Source organism: Chiloscyllium punctatum, chromosome 21, assembly GCF_047496795.1.
Source record: "Chiloscyllium punctatum isolate Juve2018m chromosome 21, sChiPun1.3, whole genome shotgun sequence".
Taxonomy (NCBI): domain Eukaryota; kingdom Metazoa; phylum Chordata; class Chondrichthyes; order Orectolobiformes; family Hemiscylliidae; genus Chiloscyllium; species Chiloscyllium punctatum.
Genome location: NC_092759.1, coordinates 234,970 through 259,001, shown reverse-complemented (window position 1 = coordinate 259,001; position 24,032 = coordinate 234,970). Strand labels below are relative to the sequence as shown.

Sequence of the window (24,032 nt, the reverse complement as noted above, 5' to 3'; positions counted from 1 at the left end):
AGTCCAACAGGTTTATTTGGAAACACACTAGCTTTCAGAGTATCGCACTATCACCTGATGAAGGAGCGACACTCTGAAAGCTAGTGTGTTTCCAATTAGACCTGTTGGACTATAACCTGGTGTTGTGTGATTTTTAACTTAATACAGCAGGAAGCAGAGAAAAATCTCAGCGGAGGTCCAATTTGCACCAAGACAGAATTAGATGATTTATCAGCAGCATTACTGCACTTGTTTAAGTTTTCACTCAGCATCGTGCTGAACCTGTTTGCTGGCGGCTTAGGGGTAGTGCACACAGGTCTAGTTATCTCTCCTCCCCTGCACTACCTTTCCAATCTTTTACCTGGATGGGGGCAGCTCCAACAAGAGGCTCGACACCATCCAGGACAAAGCAGCCCGCTTGATTGGTGCCATGCCCACAAACATCCACCCCTTCCACCACTGACGCTCAGTAGCAGTAATGTGTACTGTCTACAAGATGCACGCAGGAACTTAGCAAAACTCCTCAGGCAGCACCTTCTAAACCCATGACCACTTCCATCTTGAAGGCGAAGGGCAGCAGATATATGGGGACGTCACTCACCTGCAAAAGCTCCCCTCCAAGCCGTTCACCATCATGACTTGGAAATATATTGTGGAGGTGCCGGTGTTGAACTGGGGTGGACCAAGTTAACAATCACACAATACCGTGTTACAGTCCATCAGATTTATTTGAAGACACTAGCTTTCTGAGCCTCGCTCGCTCACTAACACCTGAAGAAGGAGCGAGGGTCCGAAAGTTTGTGTTTTCAAATAAACCTGTTGGATGATAAGGCGGTGTTGTGTGATTTTTGGGTTGGAAATATATTGGCTGTTTCTACACTGTCGCTGGGTCAAAATCCCGGAATTCCCTCCCGAAGGGCATTGTGGTTCGACCTGCAGTACAAGGACTGTGGCTGTTGAAGAAGGCAGCTCACCACCACCTTCTGAAGGGCAACTAGGGATGGGCAAGAAATGCAGGCCCACATCCCACAAGAAAGTACAAAACAAAAATCAATACTATGTATTCATACTTGTCTCTCAGAACTCATCAAAAAGGCTGATTGAAAGCGTATGGGATCCTTAGTTTAATTAATGGGGGTGTACAGTAGATTAATGGAGAGGATTCAAAGTAAAGCAGGATGATACAGGACTTGTCCAAGCAAGCTTTGTCTGGTAGAACTTTACAATTAATCCTCCCAGTGTCATCAGCAGGAGAGGTTTGCGATTAAGTACATGTAGGAAGTGCAGAGAGAGAAACAGAATTCTGCTTCTCTCTCCACAGTGGGACTAGATTGGATTGGGATATCCGGTCGGCATGGACGGGTTGGACCGAAGGGTCTGTTTCCATGCTGTACATCTCTATGACTCCATGCTACTAGGCCCGCTGAGTTTCCCCAGCACTCCTGTTTTGCTTTTCACGATTCCTGCGTCTGCGGTTCTTCGTTTTTATCCTGATTGCAAGCGTTCCGTTCTCGATTCCTTCTCCACTCCTGCAGCAAATCAACAACTGCACTGTAGAGCTACACGCCAAACCGGAATACCACAAATTTCTCATCGGGAGGGGCGGCGGCAACATCCGCAGGGTGCGAGACCGCACGGGAGCCCGCATCATCTTCCCCGCGGCAGACGATAGGGACCAAGAGCTCATCACCATCGTCGGAAAAGAAGAAGCAATAAAGCAGGCACATAAAGAATTGGAGATTCTTATTAAGAACCTGGTAAGTTCCCTCTGTTAATTATCCTCACCTCATTGTTAGGAAGGAAGTTGTATTTTATACAATCTTAGGGCGTCCAAAAGCACTTAGAGTCATAGAGCTGTACAGCACAGAAACAGACCCTTCGGTCCAACTCGTCCATGCTGACCAGATATCCTACATTAATCTGGCCCATATCCCTCCAAATCCTTCTCTTCATATACCATTCTTGACGCCTTTAAAATGTAGCAATTGTGCCAGCCTCCACCACTTCCTCTGGCAGCTCATTCCATACACGCACTACCCTTTGCATGAAAAAGTTAGCCCTTAAGTCCCTTTTAAATCTTTCCCTGCCCACCTTAAACCAATGCCCTCTAGTTTTGGACTCACCTACTCTGGGGCAAAGACCTTGGCTGTTCACCTTATCCATGCCCTTAATTATTTTATAAACCTCTACAAGGTCACCCCTCAGCCTCCAATACTCCAGGGAAAATAGTCCCAGGCCTCTCAGTCTGTAGCTCAAACTCTCCAACCCCAACAACATTCTTGCAAACCTTTTCCACACCCTCTCAAGCTTAACAACATCTTTCCCATTGCGGAGAGCCAGAATTGAACACAGTATTCAAAAGTGGCCTCACCAATGTCCTTGTACAGTCTCTAGACTATGAAGTTTTAGTTTGTAGGAAACGTGCCCACTTCATGCAAAGCAAGCTGTCACAAATAGCGATGAAGCTGTCTTCCCAATGTATTGGTTGAGGTGTCAATAGAGGTTCAGGAGAGCAGGGAGGATACTTTTTTTGTGAGATCTTTTGCATTGACCGACCTTGAGGGGTAATGGGCCTTGATTTAACATTGCGTACATCAGGCAATGCTGGAGAGTTCCCTCACTGTTGGCATTGGGAATGGCAGTCAGGATTTTGTGCCCTTGTCCCTAGTTTTGGACTTGAACCCATGACTTTCTGACTCAGAGGCATGTACCGCATTCACTGAGATACAGTGTGGCCTGTGTGCATCCATTGTATACCATTCTTAGCCTGCTCCATTCTGCTCATTGTATCCTCGTGTTCTCCATTTCTGAAAGGCTCCCTCAGATTACCCTGAAAGGGGAAGGTGTGTCAAAAAGTAGTGAAATAAGTCATCCGTCATGCTGCTGTTTTGTAGCAAACACACAAGTGGTCTTCTCCACTAACAGGATGCTGCTGTCAGGCCAGAAATATGTTTAGTGGTATATGAGTTTCAATGCCAGTGTGATGCCAGTTATGTTGGCCATATGTTCCAGCACCTGGTAAACTGTACTGAACAAAACATCCTTCTGACCATCTGCAAGTCCACTGTGCTCAACTGACCCATGCAATGGAACTCAGACCATTACTTGCAACATTAGATATGATTCTGTTTGACATTTACTAAATAATTCCGACAGCACTAAGAGCTATACTGGAAACCAAGTTGAGATTATCAGTCTGGCTTGCAGAGTAATTCATTTGCACATGCCCCATGTATTTATTCACACAGAGGCCATTATTCTTCGTAGGCAAATGGAATGTGTACGCACACCGCGTTTTGTTTCCATCAAGAATGGCTTATTGAGACAGCGGATCCCAGCTGCATCCCCATGGCAATGTCCTGACCAGTTAGAGTCTACCTGCCTGGTTTTACTTTAGTCAGTTCAGTTGGTTTTTCAGTTCTTAAACATGGAAGACAAAAAGTGCAGACTTGGTGTCTCTTTTTGGCATTGTTTATGTTCTGTCCCATCAAGTGATTATTTATGTTTCTGTGCAAGCTGAAAGATGGTGTCGGGCTGGACAGCTTAATTCCTGGCCAGCATGGTCACAAATTTGCCTCTGGATGTAGGTTTGCTCGCTGAGCCTCTGTCTGAAAATGAACCTTCCAGCTCAGCGAGCAAACCTACATCTAGAACCTCAACCTGAGCTACAAACCTTCTCAAAACTCGCTCACAAATTAGCCTCTTCTTGCAGAATTCTATGCGATGGGTATGCAGGAGTGGGTGGAGAGAACCCGGTAAAATTCCCAGCGTAGACTTTGCGGCCATGCATCCTGCATTGCCCGCTGTTCCACGTGGAGCGGGTCAGTATTCGAGAGGTCTCCACCCCCTCAGACCACCTGGAGGTCCTCTTAAGTGGTCAAGGAGTGCTTCCGACCCAGCCCCGGCTTTAAGCGGTGTCCTCAATTCTGCGACTCTTTTCCCTCAGGACAACGTGATTGAAGACTTGATGATCGTGGACCCCAAATATCACCGGCACTTTGTGGCGCGCAGGGGACAAGTGCTACGCGAGATCGCAGAGGAGTACGGAGGTGTGACAGTCAGCTTCCCGCGCACAGGGGTCCAGAGTGACCGGGTGGTGCTGAAAGGGGCGAAGGACTGTGTGGAGGCAGCTAAACGGAGAATTCAGGAAATCATCGGAGACCTGGTAAGCATAAGGGAAAGGAAGAGAGATTTCCCACTAATGGCCTCAAGGGGCGATCCGGCTTGCTGGGACTCAGATGCAACAGCCGGTGCGTGCACAGCAAGATCCCACACACTGGGATCTCATGCGGGATGGTGGCACACATTGGCGAAAATAACTCCCCTTCTTCGCTTGGCACCTCGTGGTCTGCTGTGCCCAGCTGAACAGGCTGTTTAGGGGGATCGGGTTAACATCTGAAAGAAGGCACCTCGGACAGTGCAGCAGCCCCTCAGTATTGCCTGGCTGAGCCTCCAGTGGGGGACCAGCATTGTTCCAGCCCCCATAGGTGAGAGGGCGACCTACTGACTCGGCAGAAATGCATCACTGAGAGACACTGAACGGGGAACTCCGTTGGGTAGTGGATTCAGGATTGAATGTATTACAGTATTTCAATTTTACTTTCCAGCATTGACCTGATGGGCCAAATGGCCAGCTTCTGGGGTGGCACGGTGGTTCAGTGGTTAGCACTGCTACCTCACAGTGCCAGGGATCCGGGTTCGATTCCACCTTCAGATGACTATCTGTGTGGAGTTTGCACATTCTCCCCGTGTCTGCGTGGGTTTCCCCCGGGTGCTCCGGTTTCCTCCCACAGTCCAAAGACGTATAGGTTAGGTGAACTGGCCATGGGAAATACAAGGTAGGGGCAGCTGCCCTTTGGAGGGTCAGTGTGGACTCAGATGGGCTGCTTCCACATTGTAGGGATTCTATGTCACAATGACTATTTCGTTCAGATCCCTGTCTTCTGAAGCATTTATTTATTCACGTTTGTATGGGATGTGGCATCCCTGGTAATGGTTGCAACTGTTATTTATCATAGAAGTCCCACAGTGTGCAAATAGGCCATTTGGCCCAACAGGTTCACACTGACCCACCCAGACCCATTAGTTATTTCCCCTGACTAGTGCACCAAATCTACACATCCTTGGACACTATGGGCAATTTAGCATGGCCAGATTCACCTAACCTGCACATCTTTGGACTGTGGGAGGAAACCCGCGCGGAGGGAGAATGTGCATACTCCACCCAGACAGTCAATCCAAGGGTGGATTTGAATCCAGGTCCCTGGCGCTTTGAAGCAGCTGTGCTAACCACTGAGCCACCGTGCTGCCCAGGCAACGGTTGCATTTATGGCCCATCTGTAATTAGCCTCTCAGAGGAAGTGGTGGAGGTTAGTACGATTGCAACATTTAAAAGGCATTTGGGCGATTTTACAGACCTTTATAAGGTCACCTGCTCAACCTCTACACTCCAGGAAAAAAAAAGGACTATCCTCTTGATAGCTCAAACCCTCGAATCCCGTAACATCCTGATAAATCTGTTCTGCATCCTCTCCAATTTAGTAATATCGTTCCTACGACAGGGTGACCAGAGCTGCACACGGTACTCCAAAAGTGCTGCTTCTACACTACAGTATCTAAACTAGAAACTGTAAAAATTAAGGTCTAGATTAGAGTGATGCTGGAAAAGCACAGCAGTTCAAGCAGCATCCGGGGAGCAGGAAAATTGACGTTTGGGCAAAAGCCCTTCATCAGGAATATTCCTGATATTCCAATCAGCTCTATTCCTGATGAAGGGCTTTTGCCCGAAATGTCAATTTTCCTGCTCCCCGGATGCTGCCTGACCTGCTGTGCTTTTCCAGCACCACTCTAATCTAGACTCTGGGTTCCAGCATCTGCAGTCCTTGTTTTTACCTACTATAAAAATTAAAATCTACCCTTCCACTTCTAAGTAAACCTCATACTTCAACATATAGAATACTTTGTACTTAAAGTACCCCTGTAAAAAGGCCTCGTTTTCTGATTCTTTTTAACCCTTTTCTGTCTGTTTTTTAGGAAGCCCAGGTGACCCTGGAATGCGTGATCCCTCAGCGGTTTCATCGAGCGGTCATGGGACTAAAGGGCTCCAAGGTGCAGCAGATCACCAGGGACTATGACGTGCAGATCAAATTTCCTGAGCGGGATGAGAGTCAAGGTACTGTTCCAGTCCATGAACTGGGCCTCTGTGACCATAGGAGCCAGTAGATCTCACACATGCGATCTTACCCCGGGTAGATCTCACTCAAAAATGCTTTGCCCAACTTTGACAAACTGTGTGGACAAGCGAACGGTCGCGATGTTTTCTCATACTTTTTGTTTTGTGGGATGTGGGCATTACCAGCTGGTTCAGCATTTAGTGTCGAGAGTGTTGTGCTTGAAAAGCACCACAGCAGGTCAGGCAGCATCCGAGGAGCAGGAGAGTCGACATTTCGGGCAACAGCCCTTCATCAGGAATCTGTTTGATGCTGCTCCTCGGATGCTGCCCGACCTGCTGTGCTTTTCCAGCACCACACTCTCGACTAATCTCCAGCATCTGCAGTCCTCACCTTCGGGCCAGTATTTAATGCCCATCTCTAATTGCCCTGGAGACGCTGATATATAGATTAGATTCCCTACAGTGTGGAAACAGGCCCTTCAGCCCAACAAGTCCACACTGACCCTCTGAAGAGTAACCCACTCAGACCCATTTCCCTCTGACTATGGTGAGCTGTTTTCTTGAACTGCAGTAGTCTGGGTGGTGTAGACAGTGCTGTGAGGGAGGGATTTTGATTCAGCAACCGTGAGGGAATGGTGATATGGCTCCAAGTCAGGATGAAGTGGGTTTTAGAAGGGAATTTGCAATCCTTAGCCTCCATCCTGCACAGAAGTGACAGCCCACGTTATGTCTCTAGAGAAGGGGTTTGAACTCCCAGCCTTGTCAGGTTAAAGCATGAGCGTGGCCTACTGAGACAGGGCTTGGCAGCTTAGCTGTGTTTGTGACCTAATGGAGCCTGTTTACGCTCTATAAATAACCTCTCACCAGGGCAATGGGGCTGCTCCCAGGAGGTTGATTTTCCACACGTTGATGAGGAGATCTGCCTCATTTAGATGATAGATGTTCATTTAGCGGTTTCAGGGTGGGGCCAAACCCTGTAATTATGACACATGGGGACCAGGAATCTAAAGTCTGATACAACGGTGTTAGTAAGTGTAGTAAACAGAATGGCTTCACAGCAACGAAAAGGGAAAGGAATGGCGGCAGAACTGTTTGGTGGACTGACTGAAGGAGTAGATTTGGACATGCAGGGGAGTGCTTGAGAAAGAAAGACAGAACGAGCCATTTAAACATCTCTCCCATGAGTGATGAGGTGGGGGTGGACAAGGATATTTTTCCTCTTTTGCCTACAAGGCTAGAAATTTGATTAGAGTCTCTACAGTATGGAAACAGGCCCTTCGGCCCAACAAGTCCACACTGACCCTCCGAAGAGTAATCCACCCAGACCCGTTCCCCTACATTTACCCTGTCTAATACACCTACCACTATGAGCAATTTGGCATGGCCAATTCACCTGACCTGCACATCTTTGGACTGTGGGAGGAAACCGGAGCACCCGGAGGAAATCCACGCAGACAAGGAAGGGTGCGTAGCTGGACACACGGGAGCAGTTTCAGGGGCGTATCCACACTTGTGCTTCTTTGGCACTTCTGCCTATTCCAGTTCTCTCCTGGCCATCTTCCTGTCTCTCTCTCTCTCTCTCTCTCTCTCTCTCTCCTCCCCCCCCGTCCCCAAACCCTTATGCAGGAGATCACACTAAACTCTACCATCCCTATCCTCGCTCAGACCTAGTCACTGTATCCTGTCCCTGAACTAAACAGATTCTATGTCCATTGAAGCCTCAGTTTCAGAACTCTCAAATCTTGTTTTCATGATGTCTATTTCACCTCCTCCCCACTCCCCATCCACACCCTTTCCCTGTCTTCCTGTCTCCACAACCTCATCCAGCCTCATAACACCCAAGGTCTCTGCAGTGCTCCCATTCTGGCCCCTAGCACACCCCAATTACTTTTTCTCCAACATTGGTAGCCCTGAGATCTGGAATTCCCTTCCTAAAGTTCCTCTCTCTCTGTCTGTCTGTCTCTCTCTCTCTCTCTCTCTCTCTCTCTGTCTATCTCTTTCTCTCCCCCCACCCCCCCCCGCGTCTCTGTCTCTCTTTCTATCTCTACTTCTCTATCTCTCTCTCTCTGTTTCTCTCTTTCTTTCTCTCTCTGTCTCTACCTCTCTATCTCTGTTTCTCTTTCTTTCTCTCTCTGTCTCTGTCACTCTCAACCTCTCTCTACCTCTCTCTGTCTCTCTATCTCTCTGTCTGTTTCTCTCTTTTTCTCTCTGTCTCTCTACCTCTCTCTGTCTCTCTCTTTCTCTCTCGCTCTATCTCTCTCTTTTTCTCTCTCTCTTTTCTCTCTCTCTTTCTCACTCTCTCTCTCTCTCTCTCTCTCTCTCTCTCTAACTCTTTCCCCTCAAAGATGCTGCCTCAAAACGTGTCTGAATAACCAGGTGCTTTCCTATGTTAAAGATGCTATGTAAGTGCAAGTTGTCATTATTGATCAGGAGCAGATTTTTAACCTGTCCCTGGTCCATTCTCCCTGACTACGGTCCACCAGAATGGGAACTCCTTGCCTGAAATGTACGAACCCATAGGTACAAGAAGCACTTGCAAAGAACAACAAAAACATAGAAACAAAAAAGAAATTGCTGGAGACGCTCGGTATGTTGGGCAGCATCTGTGCAGAGAAAATGGAAGTTAATGTTTTGAGTTTGATTCTGAAGCAGGGTCACCAAACTTGAAATGTTTTCTCCCCGCAGATGTTGCCAGACCTGACTGAATGTTCCAGCAGTTCCTGTTTTTACTTCAGATATTCAGCTCTTTGTTTCATTTTCACAGAAGAGTCAGAGAATCCCGACAGTGTGGAAGCAGGCCATTTAGTCCATCGAGTCCACACCGACCCTTTGAAGAGCATCCCATGTAGCCCCATCCCTACCCTAGCCCTGTAAGCCTGCATTTCCCCTGGCTAACCCCCCCTTCCTGCCCACCCTGGGGACTATGGGTAATTTAGCATGGCCAATTCACCCTAACATGTACATCCCTGGGCACTACAGGCAGTTTAGCACGGCTAATCCACCCTAACCTGCACATCCCTGAACACTATGGGTAATTTAGCACGGCCAATCCACCCTAACCTGCACATCCCTGGGCACTACAGGCAGTTTAGCATGGCTAATCCCCCCTAAACCGCCCACCCTAATCACTATGGGTAATTTAGGACGGCCAATCCACCCTAACCTGTACATCCCTGGGCACTATGGGACAATTTATCACAGCCACCCCACCTTAACCTGCATATCCCTGAACACTATGGGGCAATTTAGCACGGCCAATCTACCCTAACCTGCACATCCCTGAACACTATGGGGCAATTTAGCACTGCCAATCCACCCTAACCTGCACATCCCTAGTAACTATGGGACAATTTCACCCTAACCTGCACATCCCTGGACACTATTGGGACAATTTAGCACGGCCGATCCACCCTAACCTGCACATCCCTGGGCACTATGGGACAATTTAGCACGGCCAATCCACCCTAACTTTCACATCCCTGGACATTATGGGACAATTTAGCACGGCCAATCCACCCTAACCTGCACATCCCCTGGACACTATGGGTAATTTAGCACGGCCAATCCCCCCCTAACCTGCACATCCCTGGACACTATGGGGCAATTTAGCACGGCCAATCCCCCCTAACCTGCATATCCCTGGGCACTATGGGACAATTTAGCACGGCCAATCCCCCCTAATCTGCACATCCCTGGATACTATGGGACAATTTAGCACGGCCAATCCACCCTAACCTGCACATTCCTGGGCACTATTGGACAATTTAGCACGGCCAATCCACCCTAACCTGCACATTCCTGTGCTCAGTCAAGGTGGACTAACCGAGAGGTTCAAAATGTTTGAGAAAGAGGAAGAGCAAGAGACAGTTTCCTGTGGCTGGAGGGGCCCAGAGCAAGGGGGTGGGGGCAATGCATGCATACACGTAAATATAGAGCGAGGGTCATGTCTGCAAACACTCCTCCGCTTAAAGGCTGCAGGAATTCTAGACCTCCTGGTCCCCAGCAGGCTGCTGGAGGCAGTGATCCAGATGGAGTTTTCAAGGCTACAGTGATGAGATTCTTTTTGAGAAATGTTTTAATGTGAACATGAATCCAAGGCAGGGAAATGGAGCTGATCAGTGATAATCAGAATAGAATGAAACGAATACTGGCATCTACATAGCACCCTTCACGAACACCGAACATCTCAACTTGCTGTACTACTAATGGTTAGCTAATCATTAATCTAGATAAATGTGAGGTGCTGCATTTTGGAAAGGCAAGTCTGGGTAGGACTTATACACTTAATGGTAAGGTCCTGGGGAGTGCTGCTCAGCAAAGAGACCTTGGGGTGCAGATTCATAGCTCCTTGAAAGCAGAGTCCCAAGTAGACAAAGTAGTGAAGAAGGCGTTTGGTACGCTTGTCTTTATTGGCCAGTGCATTGAGTATAGGAGTTGGGATGCCATGTTGCGGCTGTACAGGACATGGGTGAGGCCATTTTTGGAATACTGCATTCAATTCTGGTCCCCCTGCTATTGGAAGGATGTTGTGAAACTTGAAAGGGTTCAGAAAAGATTTCCAAGGATGGTGCCAGGGTTGGAGGATCTGAGCTGCAGGGAGAAGCTGAATCGGCTGGGACTGTTTTCCCTGGAGCTTCGGAGGCTGAGGGGGTGACCTCATATAAGTTTATAAAATCATGACGGGCGTGGATAGAGTCAACAGGCAAGGTCTCTTTCTCAGTGTAGGGGAGTCCAAAACTAGAGGGCGAGGGTTTAAGGTGAGAGGGCAAAGAAATAAAAAGGAACTGAGGGGCAACTCTCTCACATAGAGGGTGGTCCATGTATGGAATGAGCTGCCGGGAGGAGGTGGGGGGAGGGAGTGGAGACTGGTACATTTAAAATGCATCTGGTTGGGTACATGAATAGGAAGGATTTAGAGGGATATGGGCCAAGTACAGGCAAATGCGAGTAGATTAATTTAGGATATCTGGTCGATATGGACGAGTTGGACCAAAGAGTCTGTTTCTGAGCTGTACATCTCTATGACTGTCCAATTCAAAGTCAAGTCATAGGTGTAACTTTGGAAACAAAGGAACCAATTTGCATGTGACATCATCCCACAAAAAGAAATGTGATAATGATCAAATAATCTGTTTTGTGAAGTTGCCTTGGGTAAATATTGAGGGTAAATAATGTTGTGGGTGCCTGGGTTTAACACCTCAACTGAGAGGTGGCACATCCGACAGCATGGCACTGCTTCAGGTCAGAGTGCCAGCCGTGATTTACGTGCTCAGACCCTAGGGTGGGAGTTGAGCCCGCAACCTTGTTACTCAGAGGCGAGAGTCTCATGGACACCGAATGGGGGTGCAGAAGGGGCTGATCCAGTCTGGTTCTGCGACATGGAGCGCTCTGTGCATGACCTCCTGACACATGCTGGCTTCTTGCCGTTGAGCAGGTCTGGATCTACACCCTCAGGAAAATGGCGACTTGAACTCTGACCTCAGGGAGACGGAGCACGTTCCCAGGAAGTGCGATGTCATCGTCATCTCGGGCCGGAAGGAGAAGTGTGAGGGGGCTCGCGAGGCGCTGCTGGTAGGTCACCGTGAATGTGTCCGCGGTTTAGCGTTACCAGGCTCCCTATCCCAGCCTTGAGGGTGAGTGTTGTCCTGGAGCAGCAGTCAGACTGAGGAGACCTTAATCTGCTGCTTTCAAGCTGTAACGTGATTTCTGGGACCTCCCATCATGCACTCAGGCTGATTCATGCCAGAGAATGCAATTTTCCCTCCCACATGGTCATCAATGCCCTCCAGCATGTCTCATTCATTTCCCACACCTCCGCCCTTGAACTCCACCCCTCCAACCGCAACAAGGACAGAGCCCCCCCCCCCCCCCCTCCCCCCCCCCACCCCGGTCCTCACCTTCCACCCCGCCAACCACCGTATACACCACATCATCCTCCACCATTTCCGCCACCTACAAACGGACCTCACCACCAGAAATATATTTCCCTCCGCACCCGTAAACACCATTCCCTCAGCGACTCTCTTGTCAGGTCCGCGCCCCCTAACAACCCACCCTCCCCTCACGGCACCTTCCCCTGCCACCACAGGAATTGCAAAACCTGCGCCCACACCTCCCCCCTCACCTCCATCCAATGCCCCAAAGGAGCCTTCTACATCCATCAGAGTTTTGCCTGCACTTCCACACATGTCATTTACTGTGTCTTTTGCTCCTGATGTGGTCTCCTCTTCACTGGGGAGACTGGGCGCCTACTTGCAGAGCGCTTCAGAGACACCCACACCAATCGACCCAACAGCCCCGTGACCAAACACTTCAACTCCCCCTCTCCTTCCGCCAAGGACATGCAGGTCCTGGGCCTCCTCCACCATCATATCCTAAGCTCCTAACGCCTGGAGGAAGAATGCTTCATCTTCCATCTCAGGACCCTCCAACTACACACCATCAATGTGGACTTCACCAGTTTCCTCATTTCCCCTCCCCCCACCTTATCCCAGATCCAACCTTCCAGCTCAGCACCGTCCTCATGACCTGTCCTCCCTGTTCGTCTTCCTTCCCACCTATCCACTCCACCCTCCTCTCTGACCTTTCAGCATTACCTCCACCTCCATCTACCTATCTCACTGTCAGCTACCTTCTTCCCAGCCCCACCACCCTCCCATTTACTTCTCCACCCCCTCGGCTGACAGCCTCATTCCTGTGGGAGGGCTTATGCCTGAAATGTTAATTCTCCTGCTCCTCGGATGCTGCCTGACCTACTGTGCTTTTCCAGCACCACACCCTCGACTCTGGTTTTTGCCAGAGGTTGATTGAATATGCACAGTACTTTCGAGAGAGAGAAAGAGACAGAGTCACCACCAGTGTAGAGGCGTCGTTACCTGCATAGAGCTTTACTTTCTATCTAACCCCGTGCATGCTGTACCTGTCCTGGGGATGTTTGATGGGGACTAAGTAGAGGGAGGCTGACACTGTATCTAACATAGTGTTGTCCTTGTCCTGGGAAGGATTGATATCTGTAGGGCGATGTGCTCTGGCCCACAGCACTAAGGCCCCAGATCTGCAGAGTGTCATGTGTTATCTGAATGCGGGAGGGTTGTGCAGATGGAACCTGACCCAGCCTTTGTTCTTGCCAGGCCCTTGTTCCGGTGACTGTCGATGTGGAGGTTCCATTCGATCTACATCGGTACATCATCGGGCAAAAAGGTAGTGGCATTCGCAAAATGATGGAGGAGTATGAGGTAAGGATGGGGCACTCAGGCCGAATGGCCCGTCTTGTGCAGTACATTCTAGTGTCACCGTGTGTGATCGGGCTTCCTCCTAGCAATGAGCCATTGTGCCTGTAATTATCTCACAACTTCACACCCCGCAGTATCCTTCACAGAGCTGTTCAAATATTGGCCAGGGCATTGAATATAGAAGTCGGCAAGTTATGTTACGGCTGTTTAAAACTTTATTTAGGCCACGTTTGGGATATTACATGCAGTTCTGGTCGCCATGCTACCAAAAGGAGGTGAAGTCTTTGGAGAGGGTGCAGAGGAGGTTTACCAGGATTGTGCCCGGTCTGGAGGATTTCAGTTATGAGGAGAGGTTGGATAAACTCGGATTGTTTTCACGGGAAAGGCGGAGGTTGAGGGGCGACCTGATAAAGGTTTACGAAATTACCAGAGGTAGACATGATTCGGAGATGCCGGTGTTGAACTGGGGTGTACAAAGTTAAAAATCACACAACACCAGGTTATAGTCCAACAGGTTTAATTGGAAGCACTAGCTTTCGGAGCGCTGCTCCTTCATCAGGTGGTTGTGGAGAGTAAGATCGGAAGACACAGAATTTATAGCAGAAATTTACAATGTGATGTAACAGTCCAAGTCTTTTTCAATATATCACTTCAGTTACATTACACTAAACTTTTGCTATAAATTCTGTGCCTTACGATCTTATACTCCACAACCACCTGATGAAGGAGCAGCGCTCCGAAAGCTAGTGCTTCCGAATAAATCTGTTGGACTATAACCTGGTGTTGGGTGATTTTTAACCAGAGGTATGGATAGGGTGGATAGTCAGAGGCTTTTCCCCCAGGGTGGAGGGCTCAACTACAGGAGAACACAGGTTCAAGGTGAGAGGGGGTAAGTTTAGGGGAGAAATGGGGGGACAGTTTTCACACAGAGGGTGGTGGGTGCCTGGAACACACTGCCAGTGGAGATGGTGGAAGGAGGTACGTTGGCAACGTTTAAGGTGTATCTTAATAGACACATGAACAGGAGGCAAACAGAGGATTAGAAACCATGCCTGGGCAGTAAGGAACAGGGCTAAATAAGGATTAGAATCGGTGCTGGCTTGGTGGGCCTGTGCTGTATTGTATTACTTAAATTGTTAGTAAGACACAAGTTCAAATCAGTAAAAGGAAACATTTGGCCTGGTATCAGGTTTTTGACTTTGCACAAGAAGGAGTCAGATTACTATTTCTGCAGCTCCCTCCCTATCTTCAGGTCATTCCAATTCTGATTCTGTCATGGACTGGAGTCATACAGCGTGGAAACAGATCGTACAGTCCAACTAGTCCACACTGACCACGTTCAAAGTCAGTCAGCATCCGACGTTACGGGAATAAGGCCTTCGTCAGGAATGTTGCACTTGACCATGTTGCCAAATTAAACTAGTCTCCCCAGGGGCTCCCACACTTTCTGTTTTGATTGCAGATTTCCAGCATCCGCAATGTTTTCCTGCTGTGGTGTTGGTGGGAGACCCCTCCTCCGCTGCTCACTGGCACCCTCCCCCTCAAATGTCTTTGAAACGGTGCCTCCGAGCACCCTTGGAGGACCTTGTTTAATATCTGAGCGGATAGACGGCTGCTCAGGCAGTGCAGCACTCACTCAGTCCTCCACTGTTAACCTGAATACTGGCTCAATAACTCTGAACTCAGAGCTGAACCAACTGAGGCACGACAGGCGTCTATTTGTGAATGACCTGTGTGATCACAGCCTGTAGCTGTTGAGGCTGGTATTTGTGTCAGAGGTATCCTCTCTGCTGCTGTCGTTTACAGGTGCAACAGTGCCCCCAGCAGTCACTTTGCAGCACTGCAACTTGTTATTGCAGGTTTTCTGACTGTTCATGCCCGGGAGCAGACTACTTAGCGATCTGCGAGTGCTTTCAGGCAGTGGGGCTATTCAACATTCACAGTCTCTCCTTCGCGTAGCCGGTCCAGATGAATACGCTGGGGGTGTCATAGAATCCCCACAAGTCCATTCGGCCCGACAAGTTCACACCGACCTTCCAGAGCATAACCCAGCCAGACCCATTCCCCTACACGGGGAGAAGGTGCGAACTCCAAGCACTCAGTTGCCCGAGGTTGGAATCGAACCCAGGTCCGTGGCACTGTGAGGCAGCAGTGCTAACCACTGAACCATTGTGCTGCCCACTGGGACATTACTTGGGCCTTTTTGTTGGCTTGCTGTACCCAGTTGAGTGCCACAGGGATCTGGGCTGTGTGCTCATCAGTTTATGGGGTGACAGCATACATCTTAGACAGACTTTCTGCCAACACGTAGGTAGGGTGGACGTCACATTGCCAGGAAGGGCACAAAGGATCTGAATAGGCATAGGAATAGGTTAAGAAGGGGGGGGGCTAACATTTGGTGGCTCAGTGGTTAGCCCTGCTACCTGACAGCGCGATGGATCCAGGTTCGATTCCACCCTCAGACGACTGTCTGTGTGGGGTCTGCACATTCTCCCCGTGTTTGTGTGGGTTTCCTCCCTCAGTCCAAAGACGTGGAGATTCGGGTGGATTTGTCATGCTAAATGGCCCCTAGTGTCCAGGGATGTGTCGGCTAGCTGGATTAGCCATGGGAAATGCAGGGATATAAGGATAGGGTAGGGGCTGGATCTAGGCGGGAGGCTGTTTGGAGAGTCGGCGTGGACCCGATAGGCCGAATGGCCTGCTTCCAACTGTAGGGACTCTATGCTACTTCTATTCTGTGGTTACCACTATATCCCCACCACTTGTGCGACTGCACTGGACAAACATTAGCAGTTAGTTGCCTAACTATGGAACAGGACAGGGAACCAGTGCAGACCTTACCCAGATGAAATGCTTCCATCCAGAGGCAGAGAGTAGTGGGCAGCACGGTGGCTCAGTGGTTAGCACTGCTACCTCATAGTGCCAGTGACCCCAGTTCGATTCCAGCCTCAGGCGACTGTCTGTGAAGAGTTTACACATTCTCCCCTGTGTTTACGTGGGTTTCCTCTGGATGCCCCGCTTTTCTCCCACAGTCCAAAGATGTGCAGGTCAGAGTGAATTGGCCACGCTAAATTGCCCGTAGTGTTCAGGGTTCTTTAGGTTAGGTGCATTAGTCAGGGGGAGATATCGGGGAATGGGTTTGGGTGGGTTACTCTTCGGTGGGTTGGTGTGGACTGGTTGGGCTGAAAGGCCTGTTTCCACAGTGTAAGGATTCTATGTCTATAGAGCAGTCCGGACTGCTCTTTCCCTCGATCCTGGGGATCCCTCAGCCAGGAGGGAGTGAGTGAGGCCTTGGAGGGTCGTGATCACGGCATTGAGAATGTTAGGTTCAGGATGCTGCCAGACTGGTAGTAAGTGCATCTCAAGCACGTCAGAGCTCTTGTTTCTGCATCACAAGAGGATTGTATCTGTGCTGACTTGCTAAATGAGCAGTGCAGCCCAGCCATTCTCCTGCCTTCACCCTGTAACCCTGCACGTTCTTCCTTTTCAAATAACAATCCTGTTCCCTCCTGAAAGCCTCAGATTGATCCTGCCTCCTGGCACACTGCCAGGCAGTACATTCCAGACCCTAACCATTCACAGGGCAAGAATGTTTCTCCTCGTGTCTCTGTTGTCAGTTCAGTCAATCACCTTTAATCTGTGTGCCTTTTCATCCAAGACCCTCCACCAATGGGGGCTGTTGCTCCCTGTCTGCTCTGTCTAGGATACCACACCCCCCCAACCCCAACCCCGTTCCTGGCGAGTTTGAACACCTCAATCAGGTCTCCTCTCTACGTTTTCCAAGGATAGCATCCCAACTTCTCCACTTTCGAGTCATAGAATCCCTGGAGTGTGGAAGCAGGCCATTCGGCCCATCAGGTCCACACCGACCCTCCAAAGTGCATTCCACCCTGACCCCACCCCCACCCCCTGTAACCCTGCATTTCCCGTGGGTAACCCATCTAACCTGCACATCCCAGGACACTGTGGGGCAATTCAGCATGGCCAATCCAATCCACCCTCATCTGCAATTTGTCCAAATCTCTCATCCCTGGAACCACCCCCATGATCGTACTTGCCCGAGACAATATTACTTCCAGGGAGCAGCAGACAGGGACCCCGAATACATACCTACTGTGTTAATTTCGCATCTCTATCCCAGCAAATTAATGAAACCCCTCCTGGTTTCTCTGCGTGTTAACGGTATGAGAAATTTGGGGAGTTGTTCCCTTGTTTAGATGATCACAAAATGTCCGTCACCAGCGTAGCACTCTCTCCCTCCCTCTTCTTTCATTCTCTTCCCCTCTCTCTCTCTCTCCCGCTGCGTCTCTCGTTTCAGGTGAACATCGCGGTGCCCCCTCCAGAGCACCAGTCCGACCTGATCAAAATCACCGGCTTGGCAGTGAACCTGGAGCGGGCGCGAGCCGGGATTCTGGAGCGGGTCAGAGAGCTGCAGGCCGAGCAAGAGGACCGGGTGAGTCATCTCCGGGCAGACGAAAGCGGGCCGGAGGGATTCACTGGGTCCGTAGCAGAGTGCACTAGAGGCAGCGCTGCTGGCGTTTCAGTGTTTCGTAGTTTCTCTTTACACTTCACACCCGTGTGCATCACTGGCTGGGCCAGATTTTCATTGCCTGTCCCTAGTTGCCCCTGGAACTGAGTGGTTTCCTCGACCTTTTCGGGGGACAGGGGTCTGGCATCATGTGGAGCCACCTAGACTTGGAATAACTTCAGCGTTTCTGTCGCTGGGTCAGAACCCTCCCTCCCAATAATGTGAGAGTGCACGGACTGCAGCGGTTCCAAGCAGGAGTCTCATCGCTGCCTCCTCCAGGGCGTTCATGGATGTGCAACAAATGCTGGCACCGCACCCAAGGCCTTTTTCTATGAAACAGTTTCTAAAAATGGACTTGAAAGCCTTCTCGCCTTCGCTGGCTTTTGTGCAGCAGAGCGAGTCCGCTGGAACACTGTATACTGTTCATGTTACCACGGTGACAAGGAAAGGTCATTCCGCTGTTAGACGGAGGCAGCCAGATTGATCAAGAGGTTGGGGGAGTAATGCTGTAAACCGCGAAAGTTTGCATTGGGAAAGGTGGGGATTAGAGGGCGTGAAAATGGTTGGATTTATGATTGTGAGTGGTGCGTCACCCAACTCAGAACGCTGCTCGAAGAGGGAGATCAGGATTGAGCTGCAGCAACACTGGCCCGGCTCTCGCAGTCTGCCCGTGACAATTTCCGTGACCAGTCCCTTTTTGTGAACGTTCAGCCGGGATCTCCGATCCCTGCCTCAGCATGGATGGGTCCACGCACACATCCAGGCCATTGGGCACAAGAGGAGACAGACAGAAGAGGGCGCACCATCTTTCCTGGACCCCCCGTTGCCAATTTCTGGTACGTTTTGGAAGGTCTCGAGCCTTTCAGCCTTTCAGCCGGGAGCCAGTTGATTGGGTCAGAGAGAGGGGGGTTGGTGAGGGCTGTCGGCTCAGCTCCGAAGGGGGTTTAGGAATGTCACAGTCCCAGTGGTGCACAGTTCCGTTAGGCTGGCCAACCCTCTGAGCTGGAGCTGATACAATATCACATGAGGTGCGATTGAGCATTCTGGGTCTGTACTCATTAGAAGGGTCATGTTGAAACTTAGAGAACACTGAGAGGCCTGGACAGAGTAGACATAGAGATGATGTTTTACAGAGACTAGGACCTGTCTAGTCACAGCCTCAGAGTGGAGGGAAGAGCTTTTAGAATTGAGATGAGAAGGAATTTCTTCAGCCAGAGGATGGTGAATTTATAGGGGGTGATGGCCGAGTGGTGTTATCCCCAAACTGTTAATCCAGAGGCTGATCTCAGGACCTGGGTTCAAATCCCACCCTGGCAGATGGTGGGATTTGAATTTAATTAAATGTCTGGAATTAAGAGTCGAATGATGACTGTGAAAATTGTTGTCGCTTGTCAGAAAATGCATGCTCACTGGTGGTGCACCTTAGGGAGGGAAACTGCCGTCCTGACCCGGCCTGGCTTATATGTGACTTCAGACCCGCAGCAATCTGGCTGAGTCTTAACTGCACTCCGGGCAATTAGAGATTTCTGATAAATGCTGGCCCAAACAGTGATGCCCATATCCTGTGAATGGATTTTTAAAAGTGGAATTCGTTGCCACAATGGGCTGTGGAGGCCAAGTCATTAGGCATATTTGAGACAGAGATAGATAGGTTCTTATTCAGTAAGAGAATGGAGTTGAGAAACGCATCAGTCATAATCAAATAGCAGAGTTGATGTATTGGGCCAAATGACCTCATTCTGCTCCTATATCTGTGCTTATATGGTATTAACCAGCGGAACGTTTCCAGGGTAAGTATGCAGCTAAGTCCCTCATGTCAGGCCCAAATCTCCAATCCTGAGCTCAGTTCCACAGCGGACTAGAGAAGCAGAAAGCAGCCCATCGGAGTTCCAGAACTCCCAGGTACTTGTAGAGCATCAGGAATTCCACAGCACGCCAGCGTGCATTCCCTGACTTCATTTCTAAGTCTGACAACACGGGAGAGCTGGAAGATGTGGACTCAGTATTTCACTGGGCAGGTGATCAACCGGACGCGTCAGCTTTCCGAACAAAAGGGTGGGAACCTAATTCTGTCCAACATCAGAAGGTAGTGTTTCCAATCCGGTGTAGGGATAAATTTGGTCTGTCGTGCGGCTTGAACCCACACCCTTCTCCAAACGCAGGTCGCTCATAGTGCAGCATTTCTTCCAGGCTTTACGGGGCTTCAAGTTGATCATGTCGGTCGATCCCAAGTACCACCCAAAGATTATCGGAAGGAAAGGAGCTGTCATTTCACAGATTCGGAAGGACCATGATGTTAATATTCAGTTTCCTGACAAAGGGGACGAAAACCAGGTAACCCTCCTCTTCATTGGTAAGGATTCCTCTTATTACACGAGTATGTATTGATAGAGGTTTCAACTCCATCCCCCTCCAGATAAAATGCTTTAATTGAACAATCCAGGCAAGATCCTTGATGGCATTGCAAATGCTCCCGTTCCGTTGAAATGTATAACTTACACTTGAAGAGGTTGCTAGTGTTAAAAATTGAAGAGCTTGAAAGTTCCCCTCCAAGCACACACCTGCCTGACTTGGAACTCCACCCGTCGTTCCTACACCTTGTCCAAAAAGCAGGAACTCCCTCCTTTCATATCATTTAACTAGATGCTACTGTGAGAGGCTGAACAGGCTGGGGCTGTTTTCCCTGGAGCATCAGAGGCTGAGGGGCGACCTTATAGAGGTTTACAAAATCATGAGGGGCATGGATAGGATAAATAGTCAAGGTCGTTTTCCCCAGAGTAAAGGAGTTCAAACCTAGAGGGCATAGGTTCAACGTGAAAGGGGAAGATTTAAAAGGGATCTAAGAGGCAACTTTTTCACACAGAGGGTGGTGCATGTATGGAATGAGCTGCCAGAGGATGTGGTGGAAGCTGGTACAATTACAGCATTTAAAAGGCATTTGGATGGGTTTGGAGGGATATGGGCCAGGTGCTGGCAGGTGGGACTAGATTGGGTTGGGATATCTGGTCGGCATGGACAGGTTGGACCAAAGAGTCTGCTTCTGTGCTGTATGACTCTATGACTGCAGAAATACAGTGGAATTTGGTCTCCACACTTAAGAAAAGAGGCAGTAATGTAAAGGTTCACTAAATTACTCCCTGAAGATGAGGGGATTGTTGTTTGGTGAGGGGCTGAGTGAATTGAACTGGCATTCTCTGGAGTTTTGAAGAGAGCTGATTGAAACTGAGAAGATTCTGAAGGGGTTTGATGCTGAGAAATTGTCCCCCGCCTCTTGTTTTAGATTTCCTGACCTACAGGGAGACAGTCTCAGGATAAGGGGCAGATTGGTTTGGATAGAGGGAAGGAGAGGGGCATGGATAGGGTAAATAGGCAAAGTCTTTTCCCTGGGGTTGGGGAGTCCAGAACTAGAGGGCATAGGTTTAGGGTGAGAGGGGAAAGATATAAAAGAGACCTAAGGGGCAACGTTTTCATACAGAGGTTGGTATGTGTATGGAATGGGCTGCCAGAGGAAGTGGTGGAGGCTGGTACAATTATAACATTTAAAAGGCATTTGGATGGGTATATGAATAGGAAGGGTTTGGAGGGATATGGGCCGGGTGCTGGCAGGTGGGACTAGATTGGGTTGGGATATCTGGTTGGCATGGACGGGTTGGACCGAATGGTCTGTTTCCGTGTTGTACATCTCTATGACTCTAAGAGAGGTTTCTACAATTAAAGGGTGGTGAATCTTGGGAATCCTGTCCCCCAGAGGGTTGTGGACACTCCATTGTTGAACATATTTAAGGCTGGGGTCAACAGGGTTTTGGAGTCTCAGGGAATTGAGGGGATATGGAGAGTAGACAGCAAAGTGGAGTTGAAACCCAAGATCAGCCATGACAGTATGAAATGGCAGGGCAGGATGGATAGGCTGAATGGTCTATCCTGCTCTTATTTCTTGTGTTCAAGGAGGTGGCTCACCACTACCTTTTCAGGGGGCAATTAAGGATGGACAGCAAACGCTGGCCCAGCCAGCAAATTCTGAGAAAGAATTAAAAAAAAGAATTCTCGACCAGTGCTGCAACCGCTGTCCGCTCGTGTGCGTGGGTCAGTTGGTGCACACACATCTCTGAGTCACTAGTCATAGTCATAGGGTCATAGAGATGTGCAGCATGGAAACAGACCCTTCGGTCTAACCCGTCCATGCCGACCAGATATCCCAACCCAATCGAGTCCCACCTGCCAGCACCCGGCCCATATCCCTCCAAACCCTTCCTATTCATATACCCATCCAAATACCTCTTAAATGTTGTAATTGTACCAGCCTCCACCACATCCTCTGGCAGCTCATTCCATACCTGTACCACCCTCTGTGTGAAAAAGTTGCCCCTCAGGTCTCTTTTATATCTTTCCCCTCTCACCCTAAACCTATGCCCTCTAGTCTGGGGGAGTGCTGCACAGTTGGCGATGTTGTCTTTCCAATGAGACTGAGGCCCCATTTCCAGACTCAGGTGGATGTGATTAAATATGTATAAATATTATTTCGAAAAAGGGCAAGGGGTCTTCTCCCCCCCCCCCCCCCCCCCCCCCCCCCCACCGTGCCCTGGTCAATATTTGTCCCTCAGTCAATGTTACAAGTAGGTCACACATTAGCTAGTTATCATCACCTCAATGGGAGCAACTGTGTGTAAATTGGCAACCAGGGCTCCGTCTTTTTGCATTAAAACCTTTCAAACGTACGACATTTCAACTTCCTTGCCTGTAAGTCACAAAAGGCTCTGTATAAATGCATATTTTTCTTGTTAGACTTATTCTGAAACGACAAGGCAGCCATTTCTTTGCCATTCTGCACCTTCCTCCAAGATGGCGGCCAGGAACACGTGCTGTAAAGGTCAGGAAGACACTGGAAGTGTTACATTGGGATTGGGTGGTGGTTACAATTGGTCAAAGCCAGCCATAAGTAGCAGACCAATCGTGAATAAGCAATGGGTACTGCATGCCAGCCAGTACAGTCCTCATTTTCACTGGAGATCTCAGAATAATAGTTCAGGCTCTCTCTAGAGAGGGGTGGGAGCTCTAAACTCACTGGACTGGGAGCCAGAGTAGGGTCAGTGAGCAGAGCAGGTACTGAGTGACTTGAGAACTTACACAACCATGACCCCATCTGCCCACTGCGTTTGTGGACGAAGGGGAGGGTTGACCGTCTGGTGATGACCCGGTCTGTCTGTTTGCTTGTTGCTTCCTTGCAGGATATGATCTCCATCACGGGCTACGAGAGGAACACCGAATCTGCCAAGGATGCCATCATGAAGATTGTGGCTGATCTGGAAGAGATGGTCAGTGAGGACATCAATCTGGACCACAGGGTTCATGCCCGCATCATTGGGGGCCGGGGAAAGGCCATCCGCAAGATCATGGAGGAATTCAAGGTGAAGCTGACACACTTGGCACACGCTGGGGGTGTTGTCTCACTCTAGATTGCTGGCGGCTGAAACCTCGAGTCTTGACAGGCCCCTTGATTTCAGCTCCTGTTCCACTCTGGCATTCACCAGTCTCACAAAGCTGTTGCAAGTCTGGTGGATGTGACATCTTTTGGACAAGGCGATAAACTGAGGGCCCGTACGCACTCTCTGGTGACTGAAATATCCCATGGCCACTATGGTGAAGGAGAGCTGGGGAGTTCTCTCCCTGGGGCAAGATTTATCCATCCATCTCCAACTCTCATAGAGGAAGAATCCCTACAGGGTGGAAACAGGCCCTTCAGCCCAACAAGTCCACACCGATCCTCCAAAGAGTAATCCACCCTGACCCATTCCTATACGTCCCCCTGACTAATGCACCTAACCTATGGGCAAATTTAGCACGGCCAGTCCTCCCTAACCTGCACATCTTTAGACTGTGGGAGGAAACCGGAGCACCCGGAGGAAACCCACACAGACACGGGGAGTATGTGCAAACTTCACACAGACAGTCACCTGAGGCAGGAATCAAACCTGGGTCCCTGGCGCTGTGAGGCAGCAGTGCTAACCACTGAGCTACAGTGCCACTCTGATCTGGTGAGAGGGTGGTAACAGACAAAATAGGAGAAGGAGCAGGAAGGATTATTGAGGGGCAACTTATTGAGGTTTATAAAAAGTAGGTAAGG

The 24,032-nt window shown here is 49.5% G+C and overlaps 1 protein-coding gene across 3 annotated transcripts in view; it reads left to right on the top strand.

Moving 5' to 3' along the window:
• Positions 1 to 24,032, top strand: part of LOC140492493 (vigilin-like) — a 115,938-nt gene that overhangs the window by 78,885 nt on the left and 13,021 nt on the right. For all 3 annotated transcript variants that reach the window (XM_072591383.1, XM_072591382.1, XM_072591384.1), the window contains 8 exons: positions 1,515 to 1,736; positions 3,926 to 4,144; positions 6,013 to 6,151; positions 11,586 to 11,722; positions 13,282 to 13,386; positions 17,702 to 17,836; positions 20,102 to 20,245; positions 23,137 to 23,316. In XM_072591383.1, the coding sequence (XP_072447484.1) occupies positions 1,515 to 1,736; positions 3,926 to 4,144; positions 6,013 to 6,151; positions 11,586 to 11,722; positions 13,282 to 13,386; positions 17,702 to 17,836; positions 20,102 to 20,245; positions 23,137 to 23,316 (1,281 nt within the window). The remainder of the gene's footprint in view (positions 1 to 1,514; positions 1,737 to 3,925; positions 4,145 to 6,012; positions 6,152 to 11,585; positions 11,723 to 13,281; positions 13,387 to 17,701; positions 17,837 to 20,101; positions 20,246 to 23,136; positions 23,317 to 24,032) is intronic.